General features: G+C 35.6%; 1 protein-coding gene across 1 annotated transcript; it reads right to left on the bottom strand.

Annotated features, from left to right (window-relative positions):
- Positions 1–2,269: 2,269 nt before the first annotated feature.
- On the bottom strand, positions 2,270–22,490 carry LOC138311793 (uncharacterized). The gene is made up of 17 exons (XM_069252988.1): positions 22,358–22,490; positions 21,821–22,085; positions 17,703–17,943; positions 16,717–16,899; positions 15,464–15,732; positions 13,071–13,294; positions 12,637–12,742; positions 12,165–12,334; positions 11,597–11,735; positions 11,180–11,301; positions 10,771–10,858; positions 10,435–10,612; positions 9,953–10,060; positions 7,730–7,920; positions 5,909–6,001; positions 5,671–5,797; positions 2,270–5,248 (listed from the first exon to the last, which is right to left on the bottom strand). The coding sequence occupies exons 2-17, from the start codon at positions 22,070–22,072 to the stop codon at positions 5,094–5,096; spliced, it is 2,646 nt and encodes an 881-aa protein (XP_069109089.1). The 5' UTR covers positions 22,073–22,085; positions 22,358–22,490; the 3' UTR covers positions 2,270–5,093.
- Positions 22,491–23,523: the final 1,033 nt, after the last annotated feature.

Genomic DNA, 23,523 nt, shown 5'->3' with positions numbered 1-23,523 from the left:
AGTGAGGTCGCACCATACTTTGACCCTGTGGGATGTCTTGCTTGGTGTCTATAACAGTAAGGGTCAATGAGGTCGCACCATACTTTGACTATTTGAGATATTTCAAGATCTTACACATTATCCTAGATATAAATTAAACTTTAATTGTGTATTATCACACAATGTAAATAAAATGCCGTATCACAAGTATAGGGGAGGCTGTCCTAAAATTATCACAGCTGTTGATTGGATAATAATTATAAAACCTTCATGAGTGTTTCTGAATGGATTCTAGACCAAATACATTCCAAATCTGAACATGTGTGTGACAGATAGTTGATACAATAGATAAAACTGTTACGGTATGTTTAACCCGAGGATGAGATATTGGATTGTGATGGGGTCGTAAATAAAGTAGTGACAATATAGAATTTAGTTGAATTAGTCTCTGCCCTATCGTCGGTTACCCACGTTAATCAGCCTATGGTCTGATACACGGAGCGTAGTGGAATTTAGACACTGGGTTTCCGAGGGTGTGTCTGCCCTCAATAAGATTGAAAATATCATTTATACAACTACATATAATATGTACATGTGCATCCAAAAATTGCAACATATCTATATAAATGGTCATTTTAGATTTTTAGCCTTTTTTAGCCAAATTGCTTTTTGTCCATGGTCTGTCGTCCGTCCTTCCGTCCGTTAATAATTCTTGTTATCGCTATTTCTCAAAAAGTGCTGAAGAGATCTTTCTCAAATTTCATATGTATGTTCCCTTAGGGCCCTAGTCACACATATTACATTTTGGGACCAATCGGTCAACAAGATGGCCGCCAGACAGCCATCTTGGATTTTGGTAGTTAATATTTGTTATTGCTATTTCCCAGAAAGTATTGAAGGGATCATTCTCAAATTTCATACGTAGGTCTCCCTAGGGCACTAGTTGTACATATGTATTTTGGGACCGATCAGTCAACAAGGCGGCGGCCAGGCAGTCATCTTAAATTTTGATAAAGTTTGTATCCCTCTTTCTCAGAAAGTATTAAAGAGATCATTCGCAAATTTCATTCGTTGGTTCCTATATAGATCTCTAGCTGTGCATAATGTATTTTCGGACTGATCGGTGAACAAAATGGCCGACAGGACGCATATTGGATTTTGATAATTGAAGTTTGTTACCGCTATTTCTCAGAAAGTACATAAGGGATCCGTCTCAAATTTCATGTGCATGTTCCCATAGAGGTCTAGTTGATCATATTGCATTTTCGGATCAATCAGTGAACAAGATGGCCGACAGGCCACCATCTTGGATTTTGATAATCAAAGTTTATTACCGTTATTTCTCAGAAAGTGCTTAAGGGGTCTGTATCAAATTGCATGTGCAGATTTCCCTAGGACCTTAGTAGTGCATATTGCATTTTGGAACCGATCGGTCAACAAGATGGTGGCCTGCAAACAAGATGGCGAACAGGTTGCCATCTTCAATTTTGATAATCAAAGATTGTTACCGCTATTTCTCAAAAAGTACTGAAGGGATCTGTCTCAAATTTCATGTGCAGGTTCCCTTAGGACCTTTGTTGTGCATATTGCATTTGGGACCAATCGGTCAACAAGATGGCCGACAGGTAGATAATCGTTTGTTACTGTTATATATCTCAGAAAGTACTGAAAGGATCTTTCTCAAATTTCATATGAAGTAATATGTAGTAAAAGTTTGAAAAGCAAACAAAGGATCCCTCTTTCCATTGTCAGACATAGATCATTCTTTGGTGGGCGCCAAGACTGATCTCTTGTAACCATGGAACAAATTGGTGATTGGTACATAATTTTGACCTTGAATTTTAAGTCACGCTATTATTAATGGACATATTCTTATCACTACTGGTAAAACAGTGTGTACAGAATGGATATTAGCCTAGTTACAAGTAAGTCAGAAACATCTTGGGTGGAAAGAAGGGATAAGATTTTGTATGAATGATCAGTCCAAAAGGACAAGACTTGTAAATCATTATTAGCCATAAAGAGTAGTATATTCTAGTCGTTTTGGCAAAGGCAGCCTTTTGACATTTTCCATTTTGTATATGGTAACCTACTAAACGACCCCCATATTGAGCCACAAGAATCGAGCCTGTGTCAAGCAATGCAGGCCCCATGGGCCTCTTGTCACTTCCAGAAAAGTAGTTGATGACTAGAAGAGACTTACAGGAAACATCGCTGGAGGATGAGCTGACAAACACTTCGCCATGACATCAACATGTCATAGGAGCTAAAAATGACAAAATAACTCAAGTATAGTGACAAGTTTAATTATACCATTATTACAAAATACATATCTGATAGATTCTTACTTACAATGGTCCTACTACAGTTATCAGAATTACCTAGTAGACAATCGTCAGGAAATGGACTAGATCTACAACATACCGTCCATTAATAGATGAAATTATAGCTAAATGCCAGGAATACTAGTTATTTCTCATTTCACTATTATATTAATCATTTGTCCATGTTTGTATTGAGAAATATGTATGAGACAAATGGCGAAATTGAACAAATACAGTAAAACATGACGCACAGAACAATGCAGTTACATACTGTTTCACATATACTGAAGCAATTACTAAAAGATATAGCTAAAAACAGAAGCTAAAGCTACTACAAATGTTGAAAACAAAGATTTTAGGCATTATCTACAGCTTGGCTTCTGGGCAGAAAAATGGATGTAGTCTACAGCATGAAGTCCAAACAGGACTTGTGGTCTACTTTTAACTTCTGTTCCTGAGTATACAAACTTTGTTTAATAAATGCAACATCATCCATGTATATCAATTTTTCTCTTCTTTACAATGATCTGATTTGGATATTTCAATAACGAATTGTAAAAGTAATGTAGTTATGTAAATGTTTCTATGAAAACTGCATAACCGATCTGCTATGGAATTTAAAGATTTTGCAAAATAACTGAGCAATAAACTGATTATTTCGAAATAATCATTATGCTCCTGTAAACTGAACATAAATATAGCACAAACTAATAGCACTATTAATCAAGTTGTAGAAAATATCATTATGCTGTCTATTTTACTTCCGTGGAGTGATAGCTTCACTGTAAGAACATATGTAGAATCCTTTATGCTGTTCAAGCTGCTGCAGTTCATCAGCATTATTCAATTAAGGTTCTGATTAGATTTCTTTTTTACTTTTCATTTACACAAAACCTGGTAAAGGATGTTATCATTCTGATAGAACTTTAATTCAGAAAAAAACCAACATCATCATGATAACTAAGGATGCAACATTGCATCAAGTTGTAGGATATCATGACACAAGTGTTAAAACACAAACTGTGTGAAGGTCCTGTTCCCACTCAAAACTACCTCAAACTTCCTACTGTGTTCCTCATGGATGGATAGGGTAGATAGTATCTCTTCTTGGTACAAAAATATTATCAGACAGACATTATCACTTGCCGAGTAATGCGAGCCAAAATCTAAACAAATCTTTGACTAAATATTTCTAAATCTACCAAATCTCACAGCAATCATTGAGCTAAAAGTGTTAATGTTTACAATCATTTCTGAAGTTGCTACAAATAATTCACAAATTTGACAGCCTATTCATTTTGAAAATACTGCAGTTTTGCCATTGTGGAATACCTGGTTTATTCAATTGATAAGAGGATATTAATTTGATTTGCTACAGTAAAGTTGTACTGTTAAAATAAACATAAGTTTTGAGATTTTATACATCCTGCATGCATAATGAAATTGCACAGTTTGAAAAAAAACTTCTATAAATTGATTGCAATCTTAGAAATAATCATATAAAGTTGTAAAAAATAGAATAGTTTAACAAGAAAGTGGTCTAGCCAGTAAACCCATTGTATAGATAGAAGTTACCTATTGCATTAAAAATATTATAGTAAACAAACATCTGACATTACAACAATCACAACATGCAAAATCATCTGGGAGAAAGTTATAAACTAATCATACAAGTATAGTAAATAAAATTACAGTCACATCTCAAAATTTAACATAGAACTCCAAAAGCTAGAAATTCATAGAGAAATCGTTCATGCATTCTGAACAACACAAATGTGATATGGTTAATACATATTTATAAAGCTTTGAACTTATTGAAAGTGCGCATTAAGTCTTTGTTAGTAACTACAGATATGATCAAGGCTTATTTTTACTATAGCCAATGTAAAGAAGATTTTTGTTAGTAACTACAGATATAATTAAGACTTATTTTTACTATTGCCAATGTAAAGAAGATTTTTGTTAGTAACTACAGATATAATTAAGACTTATTTTTACTATAGCCAATGTAAAGAAGATTTTCCTTTATAGATTACTTTAGTTTTCTGTACTGATGTCACAATAATCTTTTTATTAACTTGCATTAAACACTTGCTGTAGGATGAGTTCATAATAAATATGTCTACAAGTGTATATGTTACAATGATTCTTGTTAACATCATAATCCATCTATACATGTACTGAACATTCGTCAACAGTTACAAGTATACCATGGCTTTGGACCCTTACACAAACACTTTACAACCTACATACATTATTCATTCTCCTTTAACATTAATGATTTATTGAAGCTGCACATCTGAGAATTCATACATAGTTATCTGCATACATCAAACATGTTTATATTCATACCAAAATAATTGACTATCTTCCAAAACTTACAGATAATTTACTGTATACAGCCTTATATAAAACAGATTCTGGTATAAATACCTTATACTATTCTCTCTCAATTCAACTCTCACCGACACAGACTCTTATTTCCAACAGGGAGCACTCGTAATGTATCACTGGTGTTATGGAAACCTATGTTATTCTAACTGTGGGTAGTAATTTTAACAAAGTACCGCTGCATCCTCAACCTATATCTACCCTGGAATAGCTCTAGTTACAGGTGGTGTCCGTCAGATTTTAGCAGATCAGGTTAAGTACTTGTTGCTGTGTATGAAGAAGTGTGCAGAAAGCTACTCTGCTACATCAACTTTAACAACTTTATTGCCTCTGTCTGAAGCTATTACGGTTCTCCCTCTTGTCTGTGATAATGAACTCTATGTACAACTCATTGGAGTTTTATCTTGGGCTGGCCTTTGTAAACTGTATCAGATAACGCAGACAGATTTGAGAAGGGTTTTGGATAACATATTCACTGTAGGCCATATGGTTCCATCCTCTGGATGCAGGCTCTGATTTGGTATCGGTTATCATACCAAGAGGAATGGTTGGCCCTGCAAAACAATAACAGATACATGATGTTTGCTTCGGTAAAAGATGGTGTCTGGTTATATCATTATTATTTCTTCTTCCAATTTCCTTTTTATTCTTTGGTTATAATTTGTTTTACTGATCCACTTTACCATGTGTACTTGTTGCAATCATATATGAAATTTAAGATGTAGAATGAGCATATTTGATAAACAGTGTTCAATCTACGATTATTTTCGTGGGTCCTTTTCAATGGTTTTTGTGAAAACAATGGGTCCCACAGTGTTATAGATACCTATTCCATGAAATTTCATGGGTCCTTTTAAAATTCTGTGAGTCCAGGACTCGGGATGCGCATGTAGATTGATCACTGGATAAATATTGCTCGTTTCCTAATGTTAATTTTCTCAATCACTTGTGGTTTACGGCCTTAAACATAACTTACCATAGGGTAGAGCTACATCATACATAGGGCTGGGCCCTTTCTTTCCGATGATATGCTTGCTGTTGAAGTCAGTATCTTTAAGGTCTTGGAAGTCAATACTTTTCTCCTGTACCTTGCCAAGGGCAACCTACAGAATCAGAATAAGAGTTACTCACTTGCAGTTGTAAATATAAAGAGGACCTGATATACTAGACTAGTAAAGATGTTGTAATGTCATTGTAAGCCAGACTCTACCTACCTCACACACTAAACAAAGCTTGGTGTCCGACGTAGGGTTTGTGTTGTAGCAGTAGTCTTTGCTCTTGCAGAATGTATCGGCAAAATATACTCCCTGTAAAATAAGCATTCAGTGTTGAATGTTGTGTTGATACAATTACACATTTGTCTGTTTCTAAAGTATTTGGTAATGTAATTAAATCAAAATTATACAACACCAATCATTAAACAAAGGCTCAATTGGCTCACCTGCTATAATAATAATGATAATAACTTTATTTAAACATCAAACCAATGGCTCATCTCCCATGGGGTCAACACAAAAGCATGCAATACAACAGACAATAATATGACAAATTATACATGTATATATAGAAGTAAATCAACTAAACTAAGGTAATTAATAAAAAAAAAAAATAACATACGAAAACATTTACATTTATATGTATATCAACTACGACTACAAATCAAGTTAAATATAAAGTGAAAATAGATTCATCACCACATACTATTCAAGGACAGGAATTCGATTGTGTTGTTTACAACATTTAAACAATTTCAATATACATTTGCAATAAATGCATTTTTAATCGGTATTGAAAATTAGCAAGTGGCGCACATTCTTTACTTTGCCTGGGTAATAAATTCCAGTTAATCACTCCAGAGTAGCTAAATGACTTTTTCATTAGTTCTGTACGAGGCTTTGGGAGCACACAAGCATCTCGTGAGGCTAATCTGGTAATCATGGTGCATACTTATTGTCGGTGTGGGATTACTTCGAAAAGCAACAGTGTATTACTACCCTGACAGATGGAGGAAGTTCCTTTGATCAATAAAGGCACAAATTGAATGGGACAACAGTATACACGTGGCAATCAGCCGAGTCTGACTTCATAAGCCCCGCCCCATAAAAACAACACTGACAGTCGTGATCACTAAGATGTGACGCGGTAGTGACATGACCTCTCTACTTATGATGTACAGAACAAAATATTTTAATGTTACATTTTAATGAACTTTACATATAACCACGGTTTACAAACAGCTTGGAAAGTAACATGTCGGAAATGCCAGTAAAGGAATTAAGCACTGAAAATTCAGTAAATTTTGTATGGAAGTCCCAATTTTTTTCCATTCCATCTCTCATCAATTTTGATATAAATTCACCAGGGTTGAGACAAGAAGGTGGGTAAATGAATTATCCATTTATGTTGGATATTGTTGAGTTTAATTGTAAATTTACTTGACATACATGACATTGTATTATTTTCAACGCTGGATGTTTTACAATACTACGGTCAATGGGACAGAATCTTTTTGATTCACAGGCATGTCTGTAAACTATGCGTGGGGAACTAACATAGTTGGAGGAAATGGGCATGTTTATAAAATGTGTCGACCAATAAAAACATGCGCTTCACTCCCAGAATAAATCAATCGCTTCATTACTAAGCCATCCCCCTTTAGAGGGAGTAATACAGCGAAGCCTTTCAAAGCTGTGTGGACAGTAAGAGAGTGAATAAAAATGTCTATATATGACACAGGTAAATCAGGTTGTCTAGATTTTCCAAAGTAAATGTTTAGACATAACTCACCAGTCTATGTTGTCAGAAACATTACCCATTATAACAGCATACTTATGGTATGATGTCACAAATATTAATATCTTTATCAAACCAGGTATGTCTACAACAACAGTAATATATCCCCCAGCCTCTCTATGGAAAGGAAACAGATGGTATGGTATGGTTAATTCCTACAGGCCCCCAACCATGAATAGAGGGGGGCATAAATGAAAATTACAAACATTAATTCATGTGTTGAGCATTTTGTTATACGTTACCTCCCCAAACAGGTTTCCAGTGAAGGGGACCTCTGGAGGAGAAACCTGTAGTCCTCTGTGTAAGATACTAAGGAAATTGGCTGTTGAGCTGCCATGAAACAAAAGTTTGTGGTTGTCCACATTTGTACCAACCAGTCGCTCCTCCTCTCCAGGTCGGCTCAGCTTGTACATTGCTTGTACTTCACTAGCACCTATATATAAAAAGGATGCAATGTAAGGACTTCTATTGTGATTGTCAAGGTATTTTGCACGATTGCTGAAGAATTATTAGAATGGTGTATATATGTTTTTGAATGATGAAAGAAATATTTGTAATTATTGTATGCAATAAGTTTGCTAACTTCCGGAATAAAATTTTTATTGAGTTGAAATCAATATGCCACTTCTTATAGTACATAACTTATAATGTATTCTAAGCATGCCTAAATAAAACATCAATTCTTCACATTTTACAAAAAATGAATTTTCAAATACCATCAATATCATACTTCTTGGTATATAACACATGCATACCATACTTCTGTGATATCATCAATATTATACCACAGTTTTCAGTGTTAACCCTTTGAGTGCCACAATACTTACCATTATACCATATGGATAATCTACATTAAATTTGACTCTTTTGACTACTTTGAAAACTTTTCTTCTATTGATTATAACTTTGCCATTTGTTGATGGATTTTGATGAAATTTTGAATGGTATCATTTGATACCTTTACCCTTCAGAAATTATATTCATAATTACCTTATGATATCATTTGCAGGTAATATGGGCAGGTAAAAACGGTAATTAAGGTGAAAATGATTAAAATATTGAAATACAAAGCCTCTGTCTTTGTTTTTACTTCATTAATTATAGTTTTGACACTTGCTAACAACCAACATACAACTAGAGCAAAAATTCCAATTCTCATTTCAAGGGTTGAGCTAGGTAACACAGGTAAATAACACAGGTAAAATAAGGAATAAAATCGGCTTTTTATTTAAAGCGTTCATTAGGTATTTATCAAATTTTAGAGTGATTTTTAGGTTAATAGTTCTATATCCACATTTATAGATATCCTTTTTTCCCAAATAACAGTCCACAGTAATTGGTATTGAACCAACTTACCTGTACAAGCGAGCACAGGTAACATCAGGTAAATATGGCGAAATTTGGCTACAACCATATCATTTTGTGTTTTTTTGGTCATTACTGGCGATTTAAATTAGTCTCAGAAGCATTCATCAATTCATCAGTCGTTATAAAGGTCAGTAGTGGCTCAGGTATTCACAAATAATGATATTGATAACACGTACCTCGTCATATGCTGTCGGCTGCCATCTTGGATTGGGTCATTTTTAATGGCATACCTTTCGTTTTTACAGATATAATGCCAAAATATTTGAGTGAAATTAACTTGAAACGATGACCAATGGGTTCTTTCCTCCATTTGCAAGTGATTATTTGCCCATATATTTTTCTTGAAGTCCAATAAAACACTTGTAAATAGGGCAACATTTTATGTAAAATTCAAATTTTGAAAGAATGGATCATCTCCATCTTCCGATTACTCGCGATCGTCATCAAAAAAAATTATGATAGATTGATCAGCAATACCATCCCGTGTCATTTCTAAATTTCTGATTTGTTATTTGATGCCTTTCTCATTAAAATTGTCAAAAATATTTGCTATTAATGTCAAAAAACTTATCACTTGAGTCCCGTAGGTCCGCCATCTTTTTGTCACTTTCGTTTTTTCAGTCATCATTTTGTTTGCGATCGAAAATTCAACCTGAATTGCATGGTACAGACAGCAGCCATGCTATGTAAATAAACAGGAAGTAGTGCTCTAGTGAGATCTCGTGAGACTATAACGGGATGTAGAATTAGGTGGGAGTAGTCTCCACTGTAAACAAGCAAGGAAACTGAGGCGGCCTCGGCCGGTTCAACGCTATACGAGCGATGGCGGTGTAGGGCGCAATGGCACTTAAAGGGTTAAACACATAATTCCTGATTTTTAGCTTACCAGGTATATATATTTCAGCTTTCCATGATGAAACAAAATATGGTCTGGCCTCGATTTCTCGAAACAAACTTAAGTCAAAATTTGACTTAAGTCAATTTTATCAACATAATTTACATAAGGAGAAAAACTTAAGTTTGGACTTAAGTCTGTACTTTTGTTTCGAGAAATCGGAGCCTGATTTTCAAATAATTTGATTATCTTGAACACTTACATGAGCTATACATGTACTTGAGAATGTACTGAGCTTCAGGGCTGTCCTCTGTGAGTACCTCGATGTTACAACCAACAGCTTGATGTATGTAGTCGAGAGGATTCATTTCTGTAAACATCAACATGTAACTTCATAGTCCTTTCATAGTTTTATTTTGAAATAAGTTTCTTTTATATACAAGACATCCAAGAGGAATCTCAGCGCCCACCAAAGAATAATCTACGTCTGACAAGCGAAAAGAGGGATCTTTTCTCTGCTTTTCAAACTTTTACTACATACTACATATGAAATTTGAGAAAGATTCTTTTAGTACTTTCTGAGATATAGCAGTAACAAACTTCAATTATCAAAATCCAAGATGGCTACCTGTCAGCCATCTTACTGACCAATCGGTATATTGAATGTTTTCTACACGTGCCATCATATTCCAAAAAGTAAGCTCCTCTTCAGTTATTTTTTTATATTAACGCTTGTGTACTTACGAGACAATTTGGACTGAGCTGCTAACAACATTTTACTGGCACATTCCAGGTCCAAGAGATCAGAAAGCACCTTCATGTGCTGTTTAAGGGAATTATAGTTGTTTATTGGTGCAATCTTCTCAAATGTGAAACCATGGTGTGGTATGAGATGGTAATATTCATTAGTCAGTTTTGAGATCTGAAATAAGAGACACAAAATTAATTAATTTTAATTCAGGTCATGATGATCTTATCTTTCATTGTGTATTCTGTATTTATCACAATAAAATATTTGAGATCAAAATGGATATTATAAAGTCAATTAAGTGTAGAATCCTTCTATGATCAATTGTTCACCTTTTCACAATTGCTTTGGTATGACTGGGTGTCTTCAGCCGTCATCATTCCCGACTTCTGTTGATCAGTTACTGCTTTGATCAAATCCCTGAAATAAATATTTTAAAGATAATCATTCAGTCTCATCCCCATGTTAACTTCATGGATGGCCTCTTTCTCATATCTCTTCTTAGCATAAAGATTGAAAATATCCGTTACATATTTTCGTTTTCACAAGATATACAATAAATGGCATTTCCACCATGTCACATTAACAAACTTTCATAAACTTTCACTTCTGAAATATTGATAGACAAAATGTCCTTTGATCTTTATAAATAATTGGTTACTTATTGTAAAGTCAATGGCTTGGGCTGTTATCTGATGTGATGATATAGAACCCAACCCTGTACAAACATCCGAACCTTACCCAAGCTGAGTCAGAAGTTTCCTGCCTTCTGTAAGAGCTTCTCTCTTTATTTTGCCAAATGGCATAGCATCAGAGTAGATTCCAGTCTTGTTCACCGCCGCCAGCATCATGCTAACACTAGTCTAATCAACAACCAAATAGTAACTCAACCAAAGACGCTCAGGAATATGTTTAGAGTAAAATCAAGCTTTTTAGCTCTGACAATAAAAGAAAAGAACAGACTTGTGTACAATGAATATCCATTTCTTTAATAAAACTGATTTCATATTTTCAAAGGCTAACAATTCATACTGACAGACAATAATCTTGTGACTAGAACTTAGCTACTGGTATATAACATTTACATGAACATTGGAACATGTTATCAACATTAGCAGAGCATTTAAGTTAGACGTAACTCTATTCAATCTTACATACCATTTCTTTGAACAAGTATTGTACAGATTCAGGTAGCTTGGAGGGAATGTCAGACTTGAGACTGAAATCAATCTTGCGCTCTTTCTGTCTCTTGTCATCCCGCGGAACAAGTCTGTACTTTTTCGGCTGCTTTTCAAAACTGTAAAACAGGTAACATATTTATCAATACAGGCAGATACATTGGTTTGATAAGTTTAACGTCCTATTAACAGCCAGGGTCATTTAAAGACGTGCCAGATTTGTTGGTGGAGGAAAGCCGGAGTACCCGGAGAAAAACCACCGACCAGCGGTCAGTACCTGGCAACAGCCCCACATGGGATTCGAACTCGCGACCCAGAGGTGGAGGGCATGTGGTAATATGTCGGTACACCTTAACCACTCGGCCACCGCGGCCCTATGCGGATACCACTGTTGTAAACTGTAAAAGGACTTTGAAATCACTAATAATACTAAATCAATGTTTGTAACAACCTCTTAATGTCTCAGGGAGAGGGCTTGTTTATAAGTTTTTTGTCAATTTTAAAAAGGCAAATAAAATCTGTGTAAAGCAGCAATGTGATTTACTTACGAATTGACATTGGACCAAGAGTTTCCCGTTTTCGACCTGAAGATTTTGCCAAACTCTGCCACAGCTTCAGCTTTCTTCTGGAATGGTGTGTGCTGGAACTGTCCCCTATCTCCTATTCTACCCCACCTGGTGAACAACACGTAGACGTCCACACCTTTCTGCCAAACAATCTGCAACCAAATATCTCTTCATTATTTTAAAACAATAGATTTATCAATTATTCACACAAATCCAGCACATACCGTTTTCGACCCAAAAAGTTTCTAGGGCGTTTAAAAAATTGAATTTTTTTTATAAAAGGTGACGAAATTATTGCGAATCTACAGTTTTGTGTAGTTTTGGTCTTTATTTATGCCTGGGCAATTGAAATCAATGCCTCAAGAAGGGGGAGGGGCGCTTATAGGGAAATGGGCTTATTGGGTTGGTCCCTAGAAGTTCATCATGACCATGTTTTACTGTATAATTTTCTCACCTGCATCTTGTAAAAGTTAAACATGCCCCAGGCACCACAAGACACATCCACCTTGGACAGTAGAACATCGTACAGGATTCCTTGAGTGTCATCCATAGCTAATACCCTGTAATAACAAACTTCATTTCTCAGTCACCTTAAGTAAAAGACATTTTTGTTTTCAAGGTATCTATAACTTGATCAGTAGATTGGATTTCACACAGATTGAAATTCCATAAAATATTGTTTGGCTATAGATATCTTTGAGTGTCTCAGACTAGCAAGCCAGAGGTAACAAGTATTAACCCTAGAGGATGAAAAGATTTTAAATCGCTAAAAACATGCAAACAACGGTGGGATTTTTTTAGGGAAGATCTATTCATATTGGAAATACAAACCACAGATATCATAAGCGATCACTACCAAAACTACCGAAACGCATTTCCTCTACACACCCTATATCTTTCATCTGACAATTTGGATCTGGTTTTGCTATGGAATCATCTTCTTCTTCTTCGTCATCATCATCATCATCCTTTACTTTGGACACGTCCATGGACTCGTCAGTTTGACTGTCGAGAGTTTTGAGCATTTCTTCAGCATCTGTCTGATAATCAACAGTACTGCCTCCTGATAGAAGGCTATCCCTGACCTCCTGTGTGACTAACGTAGGCTTCTCCTGTAACCAAGTCATACATTATACATGAGAATGTTTCATAATGCATCATTCCCTTCCCTGGTAGATATCCGTTTTCGTTTTTTTTGAAGGATGAATAAATGATAAAGCTAAAGCTACAAGAGATCCCAGAGGGATCTTGGCGCCCACCAATGAATGATCTATGTCTGACAATGGAAAGAGGGATCTTTTCCCTGCTTTTCAAACTTTTTCAAACACACTACATATAAAATTTGAGACAGATCGCTATAGTACTTTCTAAGAAATAGTGGTAACAAACTTCAACAATGAAATTCAAGATGGCGGCTGTGCAGCCATCTTGTTCACCTATCAGTTACAAAATGCAATATGCACAACTAGGGCCCTAAGGGAACCTACATATGAAATTTGAGAGAGATCCCTTCAGTACTTTTTTAGAAATAGCAATAACAAACTTTAACTATCAAAATCCAAGATGGTCGCCTGTCGGCCATCTTGTTCACCTATCAGTTACAAAATGCAATATGCACAACTAAGGCCCTAAGGGAACCTACATATGTAATTTGAGAGAGATCCCTTCAGTACTTTTTTTAGAAATAGCAATAACAAACTTTAACTATCAAAATCCAAGATGGTCGCCTGTCGGCCATCTTAATGACCAATCGGTCCCAAAATGCAATATGCAAAAGTAAGTTCCTAGGGGAACCTACATATGAAATTTGAGAAAGATCCCTTCAGTACTTTCTGAGAAATAGTGGTAACAAACTTTAACTATCAAAATCCAAGATGGTCGCATGTCGGCCATCTTGTTGACCGATCGGTCCCAAAATGCAATATGCACAATAGAGGCCCTAGGGGAACCTACATATGAAATCTGAGAAAATCCCTTCAGTACTTTCTGAGAAATAGCGGTAACAAACTTTAACTATCAAAATCCAAGATGGCCGCCTGTCGGCCATCTTGTTGACTGATCAGTCCCAAAATGCAATATGCACAGCTTGGGCCATAGGGGAACCTACATATGAAATTTGAAAAAGATCCCTTCAGGACTTTCTGAGAAATAGCGGTAACAAGAATTGTTAATGGACGGACGGACGGACGGACGGAAGGACAGACGGACGACAGACCACGGACCACGGACGAAAGGCGATTTGTATAGCCAACCATCTGATGATGGTGGGCTAAAAATGAGAAAAGAAATTGGATGTTTAATAGAAAGTGTATAGACTTGATAAACCTTGATATAGCGTTGTGTAGCCTTGATAAAAAGAGGCTCATGGACCTTAATGGTCATCGGACTATTGGCACATTACAACAACTCAGAGAATATAGAAGTGGCAAACAATATTGCTACAAGTCCAATATCCAGTCTCTATAAGGCCTCTGAGTTATTTACAAGAAGTTGTTTTTGTGACCTTGAATGAAAGTCAAGGTCATTCATTTGAACAAACTTGGTAGCCATTCATCCCAGTATGTCACAGGCCCAATATCATGTCTCTAGGGCTCTTAGCTATTCACAATAATTTGTTTAAAGGTTTTAGCCTATTTGACCCCTGTGACCTTGAATGAAGGTCAAGGTCATTCATTTGAACAAACTTGGTAGCCCTTCATCTCAACATGCCACAGGCTAAATATCAGGTCTCTAGATCTCTTAGTTATTCACAAGAAGTCTTTTAAAGAATTACACCTATTTGACCCCTGTGACCTTGAATTGAGGTTAAGGTTATTCATTTGATCAAACCTGGTTACCCTTCATTCCAGCATGCTACAGGCCAAATATGAGTACCCTGGGCCTTTCGGTTATAGAGAAGAAGTCGTTTGAAAGAAAATTTTACGCACGGCGTCAAACGATGCATGATGACAATAGGTCATCCTGACCCTTTTGGTCAGAAGACCTAAAAATTTAGAGCTGATTTTAAGTTTCTTACTAATACCATGTACTACTATACAAATTTGTTATTAGCATAAAGTTCAAAATTAAGACAAATAAAATTGCCTGTAAGCCCTAAATATCCCCACCTCCATGTGAAATCAGAATAGGGTGGGACAGACCCAATATGTCAATAAACTTCCCCATCATTTCGTAACAGTGGCATCCACATAGAAAAGGACAATCCAAAGAATATGTTAGGAAGCTACCACTTGATTTCTCTCTTACTGATGCAAGTGACGAAAGTTCTGTATTAAACCTACCATTTTGCTTTCCTCCACACCTGCTATAAGCTGCAGTCGTTTCGAAAGTTTTGAAGCACTATGTATTAACGAATGTTGCAAGGGGGATAACCCTGCATTGTCTTTCTTTAACACATCAGCACCAGCCTTCCACAACACATAGAGGATTTCCTCTGCATCAAAGGTACCATAGTCTAACGGGCACACAAGATGGTGCACCACAGTCCAGCCTTGGTGATCTGTGGCATTCACGTTGACAGGACTAGTCTTTTCTACGGTGGGGAATTCCTCTGTCAAATATAATCATTTAATCTATTAAGGTCTACAGGACTAGTCTTTTCTACCGTGGGGAATTCCTCTGTCAAATATAATCATTTAATCTATTAAGGTCTAAAGGACTAGTCTTTTCTACAGTGGGGAATTCCTCTGTCAAATATAATCATTTAATCTATTAAGGTCTACATGACTAGTCTTTTCTACAGTCAGGAATTCCTCTGTCAAATATAATTATTTCAACTATTTAGGTTTACAGGACTAGTCTTTTCTACCGTGGGGAATTCCTCTGTCAGATATAGTCTTTTCTACCGTGGGGAATTCCTCTGTCAAATATAATCATTTAATCTATTAAGGTCTAAAGGACTAGTCTTTTCTACCATGGGGAATTCCTCTGTCAAATATAATCATTTCGTCTATTAAGGTCTACAGGACTAGTCTTTTCTACCGTGGGGAATTCCTCTGTCAAATATAATCATTTCATCTATTAAGAGACCTTAAGTTTTATGGGACTAACCAATTTCTGCAGTGTCAGGAATTCCTTTGTCAAATACATTTCTATTACTTACCTTTTTGTATTTCACAAATATTACAAACATTTTGTTAGTGGAAAGAAGTTTGTTACCATTCCAACTGTGAATAACATATGATAGCTAAACAAGCCTTTTTTCCTAGTGTACAAGAAAAACCTAGAAGAATTCAATATACAGTGGACCCTTAATAATCCAAACAATTGTGTCCCAGCTGAATTCTGAATCTTAATATGTGTCATGATTAAAATCTATTCCCTAATATTTACTTCTCGATTGTGAGTTTTCAGGACTGTTAGCGTCCGGATTTGCAAGTACGCTGTATACATTTATTCAGTATAATTAAAATTGATAATTCAGAAAGAACCGTGATAAAGATAAGTGGAAAGAAACTTTTTTTTAAAACAAGCAGTAAAAAAATTCTTTGTGACAAACAGAATTTCATAAATGAAGAGGAAAACAACTGCTTACCTTTATTAACACTGCTGCCGTGTCTAATTAGAGAGACTTTTTTCGATCCCATACGAGAGAGTGAAGGGAACTGTTCTGGTGCCTCATCTTCTCCATCCTCGTCCCAATCCACGATGTCTGTATCATTGTCATCATTATCATCATCTTGATCATTCATATCATCACCCGAATCCCCTGAATAACCTTCATCAAGGGTCAAAATGTAGATTATTATGACAGTTTTCTGTGTCCATTTCATAAGGGCAAGAGCTATAGAGAAATAACTCGTTACCATAAATTGGGATATTTTGGCATTTTGAAAATTTGGCGTTTTTGTGACAAAACAGGGTGGATAAATTTTGGTTCATTTAAATTTGGTGATTCCATATGCTATGCAAAATTTTTGCAAATTACTTGATCAAAAGAAAAAAATCTGAAGATTATCTTTGTCTATATCCCACAACAATGAAACACTGACGCGATTAGTTTTGAAGCCTTATTGATACAAAGTCAACATTTTAAAATATTTGTCCTCAATAGATGTGATTATTAGTCACACATCTAATTATATACGTGTTTGCATAAAAGAGAGACACTCACACAGTTTACGTTTTTTTCTGGTTGACAGCACATACCTCAAATGTATCTTCATGTAACATAATGGAGTAATTTACCCATGAGTATGTGTTCACATACCTAATAAATGGCATGTAGATGTATTGATTGTTATAATCATATACAAACAAATAAATACATAGCCATATTTTGGTGTTTTAAATTTTGGCACTTTCATGCCAAACGCCAAATATGCCAAAATATGACCACATCCAAAATATCACAATTTATGGTATAACACAAATGGCAGTTTTTATAGTATGGAATTTAACTGAAGATTCAAGTTCAAAGTTTCAGTGACAAGAGCCCAAAGATAATGAAGTGGAGGATGGACTGGCACAAAATCATGGCCCCTCACAATATCGTCGAGTATTACATAAAACCAATCTCACCTCCATCATCCGACGCCTCCTCATCCTCCTCTTTGTCTTCATTATCCTCATCTTCATTTTCTTCATTCTCTGAGTCCCTATCCTCCGGCCCACTGTTGGAGTTCTCCGAGCTCACAGAGATGAAGGCTTTGATTTGAAACACCTGCCGAGAGGCTTTACGTGTCAGGGCAGGCTTCTTGACACCATCGCCGTGCTCATCAAAGGAGTAGTTGAGTAATAATTTCACCATGGAGAGATCATTCTGAAAATTAAAAATTTTGATTTTTATATCACATGATTGGTTTCCTTTGTTTAGTTTTACATCCTAAACCACCGACCAGTGGTCAGTACCTGATAACTGCCCAACATGGGATTTGACCTCGAGACCCAGAGGTGGAAGGCTTGTGGTAATATGTCTGGACATCTTAACCACTTGGCCACCCCGGTCCTATTATTCCAAAATGAAGAATAGTCAAAGACAATAATCTAGTTATTAAGAAACTTCATAAAAAGAATATAGTTCAAATCTGTTTCTATTTCAAATTCAAAGAAGTAGAAGGTATGACCAGAACCAGAGATTACAAATACATGTAACTATAACAAGAGGCCCATGGGCCTTAACGGTAACCTGAGTTCGGATACAGAATGAAACAAAGACATATAAACACTATATATTGGCCCATCAGGCCCTTGATATCAGTCAGTGATTTTATAAATTCGACTTTTTTTTATCTATGAAGATTATTTGGTTCCATCAAACCTGTATATTAAGAAGAAGATTTTTTTAAATTTTAGCCATTTTGACCCCCTTTGGCCCCACGACTCTGGCCCCTGGGGGTCGGCCAGGACCAATATGGATATGATGTTAAAATGCTATCTCAGGCTGATAATTCTAACTCATTTTGACTAATTTTCTATGAAAACTAAGCAAATAATGATAATAGATGTGTTTTTCCTATATAAACTATTGTAAATTTGACCCCTTCTCCAGGTGAAAAATCTGAGATCCCAGGGCCATGAAATTCACAATTTTTGTAAAAGGCCTTAAGACCTTCCAATCTATGAAGAGTATCTGGTTCCATCACATCTGTGAATTCAAAAGATGTTTGAAATTTTAGCCATTTTGACCCCTTTTGGTTCCGCCCCTCTTGCCCCATGGGGGTTAGCCAGGACCAATATGGACATGAAATCAAAATGCATTTCAGACTAATAATTCTAACCCAGTTTGACTTATTTCCTATGAAAAATAAGCAACTAATGTTCATAAATGTGTTTTTCGTATATATCAAATATAGTTAACTTCACCCCCTCCCAAGGGGGAAACAAGAGACCCCAGGGTCATATAATTCACAATTTTTGTAAAGGACATTAAGACCTTTCCATCTGTTAAGAGTATTTGATTCTATCAGTTCAGAATTTCAGAAGTAGAGTTTTTGAAGTTGAAGTTTTAGCCTATTTGACCCCTTTTGGCCCCATCCCTAAGGTCCCTGGGGGTCAGTCATGGAAAATTTGTTGATAGGATTCAATGGCCATCTCATAGGGATAATTCTGACAACATTTGACTAATTTTCTATTATAAATGACCAAATAATGCTTAAAAATGTATTTTCTTTATATAAACTGTAGTAAACTTAACCCCCTCCCCATGGGGAAACCTGAGACCCTAGGGTCATATAATTCACAATTTTTGTAGAGGACCTTGAGACCTTTCTAAGTGTGAAGAGTATTTGATTCTACCACATCTGTGAGTGGAGAAGAAGATTTTTGAAATTTCAGTCAATTTTACCCCTTTTGGCCCCTCCCACAGCCGCCAAGGGGGCGGGGGTGGGGTCATGTAATTTTGATTGGCCTTATGCCTTAGAAGGTTTGTGCAAAATTTCAATGAAATTAGTTCAGCGGTTTTGGAGAAGAAGTTGAAAATGTAAATTGTTTACAGACACATGACGTGCGATTGGAATCAAAGTGCCAAGGCCACTCATAGATGCTGTGATTGAAGGATCCAAACCAAATAATAAAGAAATTGGTTTTTCATTTAAATATTGAATTTAGTATACTTTAAGTGTGCAGTGTTGAATTTCGGAGTTTAACAAAATATATTTACAGTATACCATATTTATTTTATGATATTTAAAGTTTTTCAAGATTAATAAGTTGAATAACTCAATTTCCTGAAATAACTGTAATAAATTTTATATCTAAATTATTTCTGAAATAACAATTTTGACACCAATGAAACCGTTCAGAATCTGAGTATCATTTTTTATAATTCTTTTTTTAATTACTAAATTATCAATTTCATCAATGTCTCTTCAAAGACAAACAAGAGCTGTTGGAGAACAGCGAAGCTCGCCTATTCAGAAGAAGTTGATGTTCAAGTATTTACTATTTAAACATGGAAATATGACAAATTAACAGACTCAAAAAACCTAAAGGGCCCCAAATTGGTTGTATTATCACGTTCAGCATCCATACACATTAGGAAAATAAAAACATAAACCTTTATGATGACTTAAGCTTAAACAATAGACAAAATAGAAACTTGCTCAAAAACTTTAACATGGAAATATGACAAATTAACAGACTCAAAAAAAACCCTAAAAGGCCCCAAATTGGTTGTATTATCACGTTCAGCATCCATACACATTAGGAAAATAAAATCACAAACATTTATGATGACTTAAGCTTAAACAATTGACGAAACAGAAATTTGCTCAAAAACTTTAATGTGAAATGGGACGCCAACGCTGACGCCGACGCCGGGGTGACAACATTAGCTCCCCCTATTCTTCGAATAGGCGAGCTAAAAATAATAATTAAACATATCCGTATCATAATATCCACTTAACATTAAAGAATATTTTCAGAAAAATATAACATTAGAAATATTACCATTTCTGGACATGTTTTGGTTTCCTTTTTAGAAAACTTACATGGGTTGCTTTGACGACTTTCGACTAATAAATCATGGCCAGATACTTTTGCCGAATAAAAGGTACATTATTTCATTACGTATATCACTCGGATTTCTTTTAAATTCACAAGATCGCTAGCCGTTAACATCAAGAAAACTTCATGTAATGTACCGGACTTTAGCAAGTCTTCGTAAGCCTAACAGTAACTGGTTGGCGAGATATTATCGTGCAGAACATTATACCGTGAGTTGTGCTTTGTCGACTTTTGACTCATGATGAAACATGGCCATATACTTTTGCCAAGTAAAAGGTACATTATTTGGTTACTTATAACACTCAAATTTCTTTTAAATTCATAAGAACGCTAACATAAAAAAAAATTCATACAATACATCGGACTTTAGCAAGTCTTCATAAGGCAACCGTACATTACATGACAATATAAGTTTATTTGTCACTTAAAAATGCTCGTACATATATAGATCTATATCATCATTATATTTTGTAAGTTTATGTTGATTAATTTTGTACCTTTCCCCTTTCAATATAACGCAGTTGTTGATAAACAAAAGACACAACTCCCAGTGACAGACACATACTATTAACTTTTACTGCACAATAATACAGTGTATCATCGGATATAGTTCGTCAATGCAACCAACACAAAAAACTTTATAAGCGTTAAAAGAATTTTCTTTTGTAGTAACCTTCCAAACATTTAAATTTGATTACAGTAATCGATCAGTAGCATGAATTATGTAAAATTTCAATAAACATACACAATCCATAATCCACCGAAAGTCTGCCGCGGAGGAAGACAGCGAAGAAAGTGTTGTTCATGATTTTCGGGAGACTACTATCTCGGAGTAATACAAATATCATAGAGTCCCAACGGAACACTTAAAACTCTCCATCCATGGTGTATATGTATGTACAAATTCAATGACTGTGGTTTTGAATATTGGGGTTTTATTTTTCATACCATCAAGTATTTCACAGCATCAAAAAGTCACGTGAGACTTCGTCTCAGGTGACCTTAAAACCATTATTAATGAAAAAACATGGTTTTTAATGAAACACCTAAATGATAAAAACACACTTTGTACACTGACAGTTTCAAAAACAATGTTCTACACAAGTAATTAAAGTGTTACATCTTGAAAGTAGATTTCACACTTTCAACTCTAGTCTTTATGACTATCACCTAGTATATTCAGCATTGCTTACCAGTTTTGCAGCATGCATAAGGGGTGTAACACCGTTACTGTCAGGAAAGTTAGGCGATGCACCATTTTCAAGAAGAAATTTCACAATTCCAAATTCAGCAAAGTGAATAGAAAAGATAACTGGTGAAAGTCTTCTTTCACTGGCTGTAGTGAAATAGTCTGGAACTACTTCCTGGACAACATCAAATGTAGGCATATCGGATAGTGGATAGTCATACAGGAAGTTGAAGTTTCCACCTTCGGATAAAAACATCTTCAGCCATTTTCTGAAATGAAATGACAGAGGGAAAAAGTTATGTAGCATTGGCCATAACAAAGTTGTCTTAGTATGTAACTGCTCCTATTGAAGTATGGACTTAAACATACCATGAGTATATGTTATATTATAAAAGCATTATAAGCTAGAATTGGTATCAATAATAATTATTCATAATTATACCCAATTAGAAATAGAGTGTAACATATAGTGGGGTTAGCAATGTTCTACATAAGTAATGTTTTGTTTCAGCGATATCATTATTCACAAGTTTACACTTACGCGCTTTCTTCAGTCAAGCTGGAAACATCATGCTGGTTCCAGAAGAAAGCTCCCAATACCGATCGCCCAAATTTGTCTTTCTTGCTCAGATCTAATGCTTTGTCTTGTTCTGCAAATAATTTATATAAACATGCTAAATTGGGGTTTCTATTCTTCATAAAATAAGCAGCCAAGTATACAAAAGAAGATAACAATTCTTGAAACAGAGAAGAAAGTGAATTATAATTCATTGTTGTACTAACTCAATACACTTTAAAATCATGTTAATTTGCATACTTAAAATATCTCATGTGTACGTTTGTGTCCAGATGATAAACAAAAGAGACCCAGGAGCCTTAATGGCCACCTTAGTTTGAAAGACAACAAGAGGCCCATGGGCCTTAACGGTCATCTGACTCATTGCACAAAACAACAAAGTCACAGTATAAAGTATTGGTTAACGATTAATATAAACAATACAAGAACTCCTTAGTTGAATATGTAAGTTTCTGAAATAGGTAAATGTCATTTGTTGAACAAACTTGGTAGCCCTTCATCCATATATGGTTGTAACCCATTTACGGATTTTAAAGCCAAATTTCAGCAAAGCTTCCAATTTTGGACATCAGCCATACTATCCCCATGGGTCTTAGCTCGGTCCTTTATAAAATATGATTGTCCTCACCTAAAGTTCCCCTTCAGAATCAATTAAAACCCCTATAGACCAATTTTCCTTGAGATCGGAGACTGAAACCTGAAAACAGGAAGTGGGCCAGCGGCCATCTTGGAAAACCTAAGTCTTAATGAAAATGTTTGCATGTTGTTCGGCATTAATTTAAACCCCTATAGATCAATTTTCATTGAGATTGGAGACCGAAATCTGAAAACAGGAAGTGGGCCAGCTAACATTAAGAAAATTTGCCCTTTTGGGGCCCCACACCTCAGCCCCTAGGGGTCGGACCAGACTCATATATATAAAATACGATTGTCCTTCCCCAATGATGTTTCACACCAAATATGGATGAAATTCATCCAAGGATGAAGGACTAGTAGGATTTTAAAGCTTAAATTAAGAAAATTTCCCCTTTTTAGGCCCCGTCCCTCTGCCCCTAGGGGTCGGACCAGGCTCATTTATATAAAATATGATTGTCCTTCCCCAATGATGTTTCACACCAAATATGGATGAA

The sequence above is a fragment of the Argopecten irradians genome, unplaced genomic scaffold (genome assembly GCF_041381155.1).
Source record: "Argopecten irradians isolate NY unplaced genomic scaffold, Ai_NY scaffold_0114, whole genome shotgun sequence".
Taxonomy (NCBI): Eukaryota; Metazoa; Mollusca; class Bivalvia; order Pectinida; family Pectinidae; genus Argopecten; species Argopecten irradians.
This window is presented reverse-complemented; position numbering and strand designations above follow the sequence as displayed.

Coding starts and splice junctions, on each gene's coding strand:
- LOC138311793 (XM_069252988.1), bottom strand. CDS start 22,072: ATGTTTTTATCCGAAGGTGGAAACTTCAACTTCCTGTATGACTATCCA. Junction 17,944..21,820: donor TTATGCATGCTGCAAAACTG/GTAAGCAATGCT, acceptor TTTAATTTTCAG/AATGATCTCTCCATGGTGAA. Junction 11,302..11,596: donor AATACTTGTTCAAAGAAATG/GTATGTAAGATT, acceptor GTTGTTGATTAG/ACTAGTGTTAGCATGATGCT.